Genomic DNA, 13,480 nt, shown 5'->3' on the forward strand with positions numbered 1-13,480 from the left:
ATTTTTGGTTGGATTATTTATTTTTATTTATAAAATTTAAAATGTTAACTACATTATAAATAATTTTTTTTGAATCTTAATATTTTTAATAGTGAATTATTTTTAAATTTATAAATTTAAATTACATTATTGAAAAAAATTAATTATATTAATTTTAAGTATTTTAATTAATTAATTAAGTAGGACCACAATAGGGACTAAAGTTAGTTCCTCCTAATGGAGAAAAGAGAGATGTTTTGAGTTCCTATTTACTGTTTATGACGCAAAAGCTGATGTGGAGTTACTTTTTATGACAGGTGGGTCATAAACAGAAATTTGGATGAGTTCCCTATTGGAGATTGTCTAATATACCATCTACTTCTAGGTAACACATCGAAATAGTTTAAAAAACGTGACAAAAATAACTATATATATTTTTAAAAAACTTTAAAAATAAAATTTTGATGCAATTTTTTATAAATATTATTAGAAAAATAAAATTTTTTATTTTTAAAATTTGGTAATTTTATGTCTAATGAATCTTTTTAAAAAAGATTATTATAATGGATTTTTTTTTTGAAAAATAAAAAAATCTAAGCCAAGAATCGAATTTTGCACCCATTTTTTGTGTACACTTTTTAAATAATTATTTAAATATTACTACAAAAATTCATATTAAATGCACAAATCATTTGTTAAATACAAATATTTTTTTCACTTATAAAAAAAATGTTTTTTTGTTATAGATCCGATTTGGTTTTAAAATCAATTTTTTGGACAAAAATACCCTACTTTCCCAATTTTTTTCCTATCATCCCACTCCCTCATATTCCCCATTCACCGCAAATTTTCTAGCAGTAAGTCTTAACCAAGGACAAGGGAGGGCAGCAATCCCGACAGAGAAGGTGGGCAAAGACGGGGCGAAGAGACGAGCAGAGATGTGGCCAAAAAGGAGAGCAGAGAAGCGAGTAGACAAGCGGGTGGCAACAACGTAGGTAGGCAGAGACATTGGCGGCAACAATGCGGGCAGGCAAATATACTGGCGGCGGTGGTCTGAGCCATCCTCTTCTCGTTGTGTTGCCTCCAGTAGTGCTCACGACGGTGATTTGAGTCACCCTCTTCTTGTTATTATTTGTTGTTGATTCTTCTTATTCAGTTAGTTGTTATTTTTGTTGTTACTGATTCTTCTTGTTCTTCTTGTTAATTGCATAGATGTTCAGTTCTTGTCTAAAATTATTTTGATTTGAGATTGTCTGAAATTTGAGGGTGCAAAAATGCTGGATCTATAAAAAAAAAGTGAAAGAAAGTGTGATTCTATGCAAAGATATTTTTATCCAATAATTAGAGAAAGGACAATTTTAAAATCAAGTTGAATCTTAAAGAAGAATTTGAATGCCAAAATAAAAAAAATATTGGAGACGAATAAAATTTTCAGCTTAAACCTTAGATACCAAAATCATACTTAACCCTTTTAATAATGTCTTCAGAACATTTTAAAACATGACAAAAATAACCAATATTAAATATATACTCAAAAATATTTTTAAGATTGGATTTTTTTACAAGTATAATTAAAAAAATAAGACATTTATATCCTGAAAATTTAATAATTGTATGTTAAATAGATTTTGTTCGAATTTTTTGTCAATTACCAAATTAATTTTAAAAAATAAAAAATCTAAAAATCAATTTTTTATCTAGATTTTGTTATGCATTTTCTAAAATGTTATTCAAATATTAGTATAAAATTTTGGATTAAATATATATGCAATTTGCTAAATACAAAAATTATTTGCCAGTTATAAAAATATTTCTTTTGTTATTTTTTATCACGTTTAATGATATTTTGATGATATTTTTGTCATTATTAAAAGTGGAGATATTTTTATCAACACATCCATAGTTTATAGTATATTTTATATGTTAACATGACGTGCCTAATCACATGACCTTTTCTTAGCTTCCGTCACCATTCCATTTTCACCAAATCCATCCTAAGGTCAAAAAATGTCATAGTAGGTCACTCAATCAAAGGTTATATAATAGCCACACGATCCCATCTAACATCTATATGCACCAAGTCCCAAATTAGATTTTTCACCATTTTTACAATTGTACTTAGAAAACATTTGAAGATACTAAACTTAATGCCAGTATGCCACGTTCAATTCATCTTCAACTACAATCATAAGAATCAATAATCAAATATCCTCTTCTATTGCTACTATAATACCATGAAGCCTTTGTTCATCATAGTACTAGTAACTTCTCTTGTTCTTGTACTTTCATTATTGTTGTCACCATCAACATGCTCTTCCTACTACATCTACAAGGGTCAAAGTTGAAGTTGAAAAATCCACACAAGTGTTTAATTCTTCATTGGAATTGAGGAGGAACAAGAACCTCTAAGAAGAAGGTGGAGTCATGTTTCTCAGAAATCCCTCCAAGGCAAGTCTAATCCCCACACAAAACATGTAAAACTCATATATAATTAATAGTTTCAACCCTTAATATCAATATATCAATATCAATGTCATAACTAGCCATGTATCCCCCTCCTTTTCTTAGCCTTTTTTTTGTTACTTTAAGTAATTCAGTTTAATATATGCCACTGTGATTTAGATGTTTAGGAATTTTCCTAGCCAACCTATTTGAGTTATATGGCATAGTCAAATCTATAATTCTTATAGTTCCTATGTTGCTTTCCATTGTAATCAATTGAAATCAAAATGAAAAGCAACCGCAACATAAATATCTATGCCATTTTACACCAGAATATAGATATCCAGAAATGAACAACCATTCCTTCATTTCTCGTAAGTCAAAACATATATATTCTCCCAATTGGGTTTGGATTGGCTCATATTCATTTTTAACATGATCTTATCATGTTTATGTCTCTCCATCATTGATTGTTCAACATTTTATTTGTGAAGATGGCAAAGTCATGGTCAAATAAAATAAAAAGAATCCAAAATCCTGCACTAAAATGATGATTAAGAACTTTATTATCCTATAACAATTCGTCAGGTGCTAAAAAACATATCAAAATAGTGAGTAAACAACAATTCAAAATAACTTAGATGAGGAAAATTGGTGAACTAGAAAGTTAATCATTCTTGCAAGCATTTTACCAGCACATTAAAATGCTGAATCCTGAAACTCCCACCTCAGGCAAAAAATAAAGCAAGCTAACAAAATTTGCGGTGCAAGCATTGCATAGGACAACAGAGGTGAAAACTAAGTGCTCTACCATATGTTAGGAGTAGATTAGCCAATCTAAAAATGATACTATAAAGCTGAAATAAAATAAGAAAGTATACACACAAGAATTGAAACATCGAATATATACCAACCAGGTTAGGTAAGAAAACCACATGCTCAGATGCTTTGCAAAATTGGGTCAACAAAATCAGAATTGGAAAATTGGAAGAAAAAGAGCCAAAGAGGCAAACCCGATTAAAAGTGATATTAAATTATCCAATTTTAAATAACTATATACGGGTCCTTCCAGGCCAGGAGCAATCACATTGAGAATTTATCAAATTACACAGATTCAATTTATATTTGTCAAAAGATTTGAGCAAAACTGAAGAGGTAGAAGAGAAGAAAGCATAACTAGGGTCTACTGCAATGAAGAAGGCAAAACTCATCTCGGCAGCACATAAGGAAAATTGTGTAAATACAAACAGTTAATTTAGAAGGATTTGAGTAACAATAGAAGCAATGGTTTTAAACAAGAATAATTAATTGATCTCAAACAATCGAACAAGAACACAGGGACATTTGTCAGAATGAAAAAACATAACCACAAAAAGATATACTTTCCTCTACATTCTAGTAAAGGAAATACCTAATCTGCTATTTCCCAAAGGGAAAAATAGAAAATAAATTAGAGAAAGAGTGAGAGGCTGTACCTTGTCACTGTTTGACAGCAAGTTTTGTTTAAAAAACAACTTCATTCACATTTAGCAAAACATATGCATATTAGTTGCTCTATCGATTAAAACTCTACTCGAATCCATTTGTGAAAGACTATACTAAATAAGACACATAACGAATTTCAAAAATTAAAAAAAAAAAAAAAAAAAACTAACAATTGCTACCAGATTAGAGGCATACAAATTGGTGTGGAATAAGAACCAATATATTCACACATCAATAAACAAAATTATGAGGATAATATATTCACAAACAGAGTTCTAGCATCAACGAACAAAATTCCAACATCCAACTTAAAAAAGGGGAAAAAAAATCCTAAAGCCTGTTTAGTTTATCTCTATGGTAATGTTATTGTGGTGGTATGATCACCTGGGAGCTCATCTCCTCCAATGGCAACATTACTGCCTCTAAGGTTGGCCACAAGATTTCCATCCTTAATCATGACAGGGCCAGCCTCGGAGAGAAGGTCCAAGCATAGTGGTTGACATCCCTGTTGAAGAAGGGATTGAGCCGTACAATACCCTGAAAGAAATTGGTCAGTGACATCAATAGGAGCAGTTTTAACATGGAGGGTTTGCATCTTCGACTCGAGATATTGAGGTATCGAGGATTGAACGAGACTCTCAGCTAAAGGCCCCGATGTCAACAGATCATAAGCTTGCCGATAAAGCTGAGAAACCTACATCATCCCAGTCAAACAATTTAACAAATCAAGATTCATAACAATCAAACACGCAAAGAAAGGATCAACTGAAAAGGTAGATTATGATGCATACAACAAATCCACCTAATGGTGATCGATCAGACTGGGAAAGAGGTGAATGGAACTTCAAGTCATCAATCTCGGCATATATTATCTCGCACAGCATATCGGTGCAGTTTATTGACAAGTCAACAGTGGCAGATGCCTTCTTAGTCTCAGAATTTAGCATGTAGAACCAATATGAAGCATCATTTAAGGCGTCGATGGCAATGCGATGGCCTTGGAAGGTGGTGGGATCGCAGGAGAGAGCAATGTGGGTGCAGAGGGCTCCCAGGTTGAAGAGAACAGAGGCCTTCTCCAAATGAATGTTGTGCTGAGAAGAGTCTTCTTGTGGGTTGAAGGCATTGTACCAAACAAAGATAGGTGGATTGGGTGAGGAAGTCATGGGGAACAAGTTCTCAATCATGCAAAGGCATTTGAAATAGCGGATGAGGCAGTCGCGGCGAACGGGTAGAGAGATGTCATCACGCTGCATCTCATCACGCAATTTGTTTAGCATTTGGAGAAGGCCTTCTACTCTCTTTGCCACGCTCTCAGAGTATTTGAGGACAAAATAATTGCGCAGGGACTCGTATAGATCCAAGGGCTCACACTTCTTCAAAGGGAATGCCAGAACATGAGACGAAGACGAAGATGAGAGGATTGACAAATTTGTTGGATAAGGAGGAGGCATGTCCCATGGGTAAGCCACCAGCTTTCCACCATCGATAATCTTGAAAGGGCTGTACTCGGAAAGGGAGAGGTCAATGTATGGGATTCGATGTTGATTGTGTATCCACTGGTGGCAGATCCCTGTAACTAATTTTTCAGTGATAGACTCTGCATTATCATCAAGAGGACGAAACTGGAACAATGGGAGTCGCTCGGATTTGGGTAGGATGGATGATCGCCTCCGACGAGCCTCCACTTCAAAGAATTTCACCTTCAGGGAAAGATGAGTTATCCAGGTTTCGTCAAATGAGACGACAACTGCGGTTGCAACGGAATCACAAAGTATCAGATCACATGCCGCCCGATAAAGCTTAGAAACCTACATCATCATCATCATCATCATGCTATTGAAAATCTAAAATGAAAAAGTAAAGGTAAAATCAATCTAGAGTGAAAACTGACATATTCAAACGCAAGGGCACATTGATGTTGTTCGAGAGCAGAACTGGCGTCGTCATTTGTGTTGTTGTGGTGGAGTCGTTGCTGTAATTTGAGATCCTCAGCCTGAGCGGACAAGAGCCAGTGCAGACTCTCGGCGAAGAGGACAGTCAAGTCGAGAGTGGCGGAGACGTCCTTGGCAAAATACTGCCAGAGTTTGTAGAAGAATTTGGCGGAAGCATTGAAGGCTTCCATTGCAAGGTGACGGCCAAGGGCGGTGGTGCGGTCGCAAGAGGCCCCAATCTGGCTGTGTATGGCTCCAAGGTTGAAGAGAACAGCAGCCTTCTCCAATTGGATGCTGTTGCGCTCCGAGGAGACCCCATTCTCATGCTTAGGGTTGAAGGCGTCGTACCAGACAAAGATGATCGGGTCGGAGTCGGAGTCGGCGTCGGAGGAGATAGCGGTGAAGAGTGGCTCAACCATGCAGAGACATTTGAAGTAGTGGATGAGGCAGTCACGTTGCTTAGGAAGGGAGAGGTCCCCTCGCTCCACCATGTCCCTGCGGCATTTGTTTAGGGTTTCGAGAACGCTTTCCACTTTCTGTGCATCGCTCTCTGAATATTTTGTGGCTACGAACTGTCGTAACGGCCTGTACAGATCCACAGGATCACTCTTCTTCACAGGGATTGCCAGTACCCTTTCCGGGTTCGGATTAACATTGCTCACATGGCGACGGCGAATCAGATAGGCTACGGCTAGTATTGTGGTCGGTGTAAGATGGAAGATAGATAGGAAAATAAGAATGGAGTTCTAATTTAATTTGTATAAAGGATAAAGTTAGAATTAATCGATTAAAATAGAGATATTTTAGATATAAAATATAGAAAAAAATGACAAATAGGTTTTTGATCTTTTGTCTGCAAATATTTTTGTCTCTGACAATTTGAAAATATTTTTAAATTCCTGACCTTCACAAAATTTGGACGGATGAATCCCTCCATTCAAATGCCTCCATCAGATCCAATGGAAAAGTCTGACGTGACTTTTGTTCTGATGACCTGGCGTCACGGGTTGACACATAGACTGATGAGTGAAAGGCTACTTTCGAAAATTGGACAAATAAGTCTCTCAACCTAAAAATTAGGTCGTTTTGTGTTTGGCCCTAATCCTTAAATTGATTGCGTTTCTTTGTATATGCTGGTGGTGAAGAGCTCTACCTGCATCAATAATGGCTGCTAATGGAACATCATCAACGTCAAGAAGAAGTAAGACAAGAAAATTCACCTTTAAGCTCAGTTCCTTGTGTTGTGCACGCCAAAGACCTAAAAGATGGTGTCGTCCCGAGGTGTTTCTGTGGAGTTTATGCAATAATGTATATGTAGAGGACGATTAGCAATTCGAACAGAATTTTTTTGGGTTGTCCATTCTGTAAGATAAGAAAAAAAATTTGAAAATTTTGTTCTGAAATGGTTTTAGATAGTACATACAAATGAAACACTTCATTATTAGGGAAGCTTTTAGCCGCAAGGCTAAGAGAGTCTTCACTGAACATCCCTTGTGAGGTTACTTTGAGAATACGGAAGTTGGTAAGTTTTCCTAGATTGTTCAAGAAACTGTAGCTAAAGTTAAGTTCATCAGGATCATACTACATCATTATATTTATTTGGGGAATCTTTGAAGAAAATTCATGTGTCTTTAATGTCAAATTCTTAAAGTCCACTAGTTTTAGTTTTTCTAGATTTTAAGGTGATGCAAGCCTTGTAATAGTTCATGCTCTGTACATTTACTTTTGGCATTCCACTCTAATGCCAATTTTCTTAGTTTTGTGAATGGTATTCTTGAAGAACCATTGAAAAACGAAATGGTGAAATGCCTTATGTATGTATGGCCTTAATAGATTTCTGGTTTGTGTTGCACATGGCTCGTTTCGTTCATTCATTAATATTAATGTTTGTTATTCAGTGCGTCGCCTGCTTGTTGAGAAAAGTTTCCAGGAGCTTGAGCGCCGCATGTCAGTCCAAGCAGAATATTCAAGAATTGTATGCCAAATACACTTATTAGTACTTTGACTTATTTTTCTTTCTGCATTGATTTCATCATATCACTTTCTTTTCCTGTCCTGTGCCATCAGCAAAGCAATCTTTTCAAGGTTCGTGAAGATCAATCCAAAATTAGAGCACTTGAGGCAAAAAAACACTTGAATTAAAATGCTCACGATTAGAAGTAGAGGCTATGGAAGCTAAAGCAGAAATAGAACAGAAAACTAAAGCATATGAGCAGCAATTAGAAGAATGGCGCAATAAGTGTAAAGAGCTCGAGTCTTGTTATGTTTCAAAAAATAACGAGTGAAACATGAAAAAGAACCAGATGCTAAATGTTGTAAATTTTCAATTTAGTAACCTAGAGGTACGCTTACAAATGTGTTGATGTCAAATATGATATTCACAATGTAAAGCATTATAATCTTGTGTGCAAATTTTTTAAAATCTTGCAGAAAATGAAATTATCTTGGGAGTCCATTAAACAAAATGTTATGCAAGAGCAAAAGGTTTATGCAGAGGAGTGTAATCAATTAGTTATGTTCTGTTATTCTCATGCCATGTTAGTGCTCATTCTTCCTATTTTATTTTACACTTTGGTTAATAATAAGCTGTTAATCATTTTATTTTAAACCATTTAGGTGTAAATCTTAAATCATTGGTGCATGCAGCCGAGAACTATCAGATTGTTGTAGCTGAAAATCGAAAATTGTTCAATGAAATCCAAGAATTAAAAGGTGCCATTATCTTTGCTACTTTTATTCGGGATCATCCACTGTAGGTGAATAAAGAATTCACATAATTTCTTTCCTTTTGGATGCAGGAAACATCAGAGTGTATTGTCGCATTAAACCATTTATTGCTGGGGCCAAAGAAAAATAATCCATTATAGAACACATTGAAGAAGATAATTTGGTTGTGGCAAATCCCTCTAAGTAAGGGAATTTCGTTCTGATTCTATAAGATGAAAACTTTTGTTAGACTGGTCCAACCGGAGCAACTAGCGAGAATCTCGGTGTTAATTATCGGGTTCTGAATGATCTTTTTAGACTTTCCACAAGTAGAACGAGCTCCATTGAGTATGAGATCGGAGTTCAAATGGCGATTTGTTATTAAATGATCATTTTCCCAGACAAAGATATCCTTTTTCTTTATATATATGCACATATATTTAAAAGAAGACGCAAATAATATATATTTCATCAGTCCACGTGTCAACCCGTGACGCCAGGCCATCAGAACGGGAGTTACATCAGACTTTTCTGTTGGGCATGACAGAGGCATTTGAATGGGGAGACTCACCCGTCCAAGTTTTGTGAAGGTTAGGGATTTAAAAGTATTTTCAAATGGTTAGGGACAAAAATATTTGCGGGACAAATTTCTCTAAAATATATTAAAATTTCAGTCTCTGTTCCAAAAAATTTTAGTCCTCTGTATTTCCATTTTTTGGAGGTATTGAAATACTAAAATTAAGGGTGAACATGGTCCGGTCCAGCCCAAAGACCTAGCCTAGTCCCGAACAATTTAGAGACTAATTTGGTGTGATTCTACCGAGTTTAGAACCGGGTAAGGATATCAAAAATAGACTCAGTCATTTTTTTGTCGGGTCCGTGTCAAGGTAAACATGGCTTCAACTGGCCCATGTGCACCCTAAAGGAACTAAAAAAGATTTATATGTTTTAAATTAATTTCAATATTATGTTATATTAATTATAAGCTTACTGTTTTATTTTTAATCACACGTGTTGAATTAGAAAATATATCAAAGAAATATCAAATTAGAATTTATGGACAAATTCAAGTTCAAATATTGATATCAACTTTTCGGTAACAAGTTTCTTCTTTATAAATAAGTGCATCATAAATAAGTTTTTTTATAAATAAGTTTCTTTATAAATTATTATTAAAGTTTTAAAGACTTGGTTTTCACTTGATTTAGATCCGGTATAGTTGTGGCTCAAAAATATTTAAGTTTCATCGGGTCTATGGTTGGATTAAGGTCTAAAAAATAGACGTGGTGTATATTTAGGGCGAATCTGGGTCAAAACAAACCCGATTTCACCGAATCCATGAACACCCCTAACTAAAATTTTGGGAATAGAAATTAAAATTTTAGTATCAATCTCTAGATTGACAAACATAATACTAAATCTCGATCTCTGAATCTCCATCCCCTTACCTCAAAACAAATTACCTAGGATTTTTTCTCCTTTCTACTTTCCTTTTCTTTAAGTTTCTTTTACTTTTAAGTAAATGGAAAATCATTTTCATCAAAATACACGTCTAGATGGATAGAGCCTTCCAGATTTGTTCATACATTTAAAACCATGATGTGAATTATCATATCCTAAGAATAAGCAATTTTCTGATCTATATTCTAATTTATGCTTATTATAGAACCCGAGATATGGAAAGCAAGCACAACCAACAATTTTTAGCATCTTGTAATCAGGTTTCTTATTAAAAACTTTTTCAAATGGTGATTGATTACCAAGAACAGTTGACGGCAGCCTATTAAGAAGATAAACAGCAGTGGCAAAAGAATCCTCCCAGAATTGCATGGGAAGAGATCCAGTTGCCATGAGAGAAAGACCAGTTTCAACAATGGTCCTGTGTCTTCTTTCAACCGTTCCCTGTTGTTGATGTGTATAAAGGCAGCTGAGTCTATGTCTAATGCCATTTGATTGAAGAAAATTTTGGAAAGCATATGACATAAACTCCATGCCATGATCAGATTGAAGAGACTTTAAGGTACAACCAGTTTGAGTTTCCATTAAATTTTTGTAGACTTGCAAGGCAGACAAAGCTTGAGATTTATTAATAAGGAAGAACACATATGTATATTTTGTAAAAGCATCAACAAAGCTTAATAAAATATCTATATCCAGAATTTAAAGTGATAGGAGAGGGTCCCCGAATATCAACAAAAACAAGTTCTAATGGTGATGTATAAACAGAATTTGACCAAGAAAAAGGGAGAGCATGTATTTTAGATATAGAGCATGATTCACACAGATTCAAAGGTATAGCTTTGGCATATTCAAACATTAGGTACAGCTGTGTGGCCAAGTCTTTTATGCCATAGTTCAATTGGGTTATAATTTTGTTAATTAGTTAATAAAGCATATTTAGATGAATCATTAATATTAGGTAAACCAGAATCAGACTTGCAAAGGGTAAGAGTAGGAGTAACACATTTAGACACAGGACATAATGAGTTACTATTATTATGATCATTGAAATTCACATGCTGATCACAATTGTATATAGCTTTGGAATTACAAGAATTAGATTTAGATATGCAATGATTGAAAGAATTAGTACTAGAGCCAACGTCTAAACATGATGGAGTAATATGATTGTATTTAGAAATAGTAGAATCAGAATCAAGACATAATGGGTGCTTATCAGTTAAATTAAGGGAATTCAATTTAGATTTGCAAGAAATTAAAGAAGTGTTCTTTTCAGAATTGTTATTATTGCATTTCACAATCTGGCTCTTGATACCATGTTGTGATGAGCAAAGCAGTGTAAACGCGGAAGAAAGGAAGAAGATTAAACTGAAGTTTATTCCTTTGTGGGAGTTAACTTTACAGAAATGCAAACTACTATTTAAGTATTTAACTATTTATACATAAAGCTAACACTCTTATCTTAACTAATTAATTAACCCTTATCATTTGTAATTACATTCAAACCCTTAATACATTTTATGGTTTCAAAATCTTGTTTAGATAAGTTTTTTTTTTTTTTAAAGGATTATTTCATTCTTTTGTAATAACCGTTCAGTTTGGTCTGATTTTCGAATAATGTTATGATTTTTCAACGATTCTAAAATTGAACGATTTTGAAGATGAATTGAATCAAATTGAATGTCGATTCACAGTTAAACCGATTCGACCGATCGATTTTGTCTTATTTTCAAAACCTTGATTATATTATCTTTCTTTGATATATACACAACACAATTACATCATAATACACTTACTTTTTCATTAACATGAAAGGTTATAGTAATAATTAAATTTAACTCCCAATACTTAAATGTAAATAGAAAATTTTGGCTGAATAACATTATCTTATTGTTTTTCCTTAACAATGTTTCTTTGGACCACAATTCCTTGAGCCCATGATCTCATTCTCAAGTCTCAAAGCATAAAATAAGCAATAAAATTGACTAAAATAAGAAACTGACTAATTTGCTTAAGTAAATATAAGAAATTTAAATCAAGTTGAGTTAGTTTAGTGGTTAGTTCACTAGTCCGCTTAAGTAAGTGTCGGGGGTTTGAATCCCGTCTTGTGCATGCAGCAACCCATTAGCCAACGGCAAACCCTTAAATAAAGCTTAGTACCGCGGTGGATTAATCTTTAGCTTGCCGGGCTGGGGGATACCATGGAAAACAAAAAAAAAATTATAAGAAATTTAAATTTCATTTTTATACATATAAGTGTGTAGTAATTTATTAATAAAATAAAACAATAAAATTGGTTAGAATAAAAAATTAATTTATATTAGTCTAATGGTTAACTCACTAATCTTAATAAATATAAAAAATTTAAAGAAAGTAAAGTATGACACCTTATTATATTACATTGTCATAAATAAAACAAGAATCATGATACTATGAGAAATGCAATTTCCTTCTCACTTGCTGAAATGTCATGGCTGCAGTAGGTGAGGACGTAGTTATGGTTTTCAAAGGCCAAGGCATGAGCTAGTGTTGTTGTAGAGGTGACAAAAAATATTGATTAATTTTTTGTGATTATGATGAATTAATTAGCAACATAATGTGATGATTAACTTCTGAGTTTTTTTTTTCTTCTCCTGTAGTTTTCTAAAGATAGATAATAGATGAGATTTGGATTTTTTATATTTTGAATTTTATTTTAGAGGATAAAGTGTGATTTTTTATCATTTATTTTATAAATAAGATAAAAAAATATGAGAAAAAAATATTTAAGAGTGGAAAATTACATTTTACCTTTTCAAATAAAAATCCAAAATTTACATTTCAGTAATGGAAAAAATGTGGTGAAGTGGTGAGAGGTGGAGTAAGACTGGAGAAGAATATATTTGGAATATAAAAATTTTAATGAGAGCATTTTAGGAAAAAAATATTAATAAAGTTTTAATTTTTTTCTTCAAAATTTTAATTTTATGTGTTCTCATTCTCTGAAGATACTAAAAAGATTGAAATTTTCTATTTTGAAATTGAAATTTTAATTTTAGTCAATGTTTTAAAAATTAGATCAAATCAGTCAGTCAAACTGGTTCAACTGAAAACCAATATTCAATTCAATTTAATTCACCACCAACGATCAATTTTAGAACCTTTAAAAAACCAAAAAACTGTCTTAAAACCGGTGAATTGGACCAAATCGAATTCTTACCTAACCTAGTTGAAGGTTTACTTCTCATTATGTATTCAATGTTTCAATTCTTTTGTTTATACTTTTATTTTATTCAGCTTTATAGTCTCATTTTTAGATTGGCTAATATACTCTTAACATATGATAGAGCACTAAGCTTTCATCTCTGTTGTCCTATGCAATGCTTGCACCATAAATTTTGTTAGCTTGTTTTTTATAAATTTGTCTGTGGTGGCAGTTTCAGGATTCAGCATTTTGATGTGCTGGTAAAATGCTTGCAACAATAATTAACTTTCTA

The 13,480-nt window shown here is 33.4% G+C and overlaps 1 protein-coding gene across 1 annotated transcript; it reads right to left on the reverse strand.

The window, feature by feature from the left end:
- Nucleotides 1-4,145: 4,145 nt before the first annotated feature.
- On the reverse strand, nucleotides 4,146-10,586 carry LOC107473276 (uncharacterized). Its single transcript, XM_021136276.2, has 4 exons — nucleotides 10,242-10,586; nucleotides 5,798-6,583; nucleotides 4,698-5,714; nucleotides 4,146-4,600 (listed from the first exon to the last, which is right to left on the reverse strand). Exons 1-4 carry the CDS (start codon nucleotides 10,584-10,586, stop codon nucleotides 4,259-4,261), a joined length of 2,490 nt encoding a protein of 829 aa, XP_020991935.2. The 3' UTR covers nucleotides 4,146-4,258.
- Nucleotides 10,587-13,480: the final 2,894 nt, after the last annotated feature.

Source organism: Arachis duranensis, chromosome 2, assembly GCF_000817695.3.
Source record: "Arachis duranensis cultivar V14167 chromosome 2, aradu.V14167.gnm2.J7QH, whole genome shotgun sequence".
Classification (NCBI taxonomy): Eukaryota; Viridiplantae; Streptophyta; class Magnoliopsida; order Fabales; family Fabaceae; genus Arachis; species Arachis duranensis.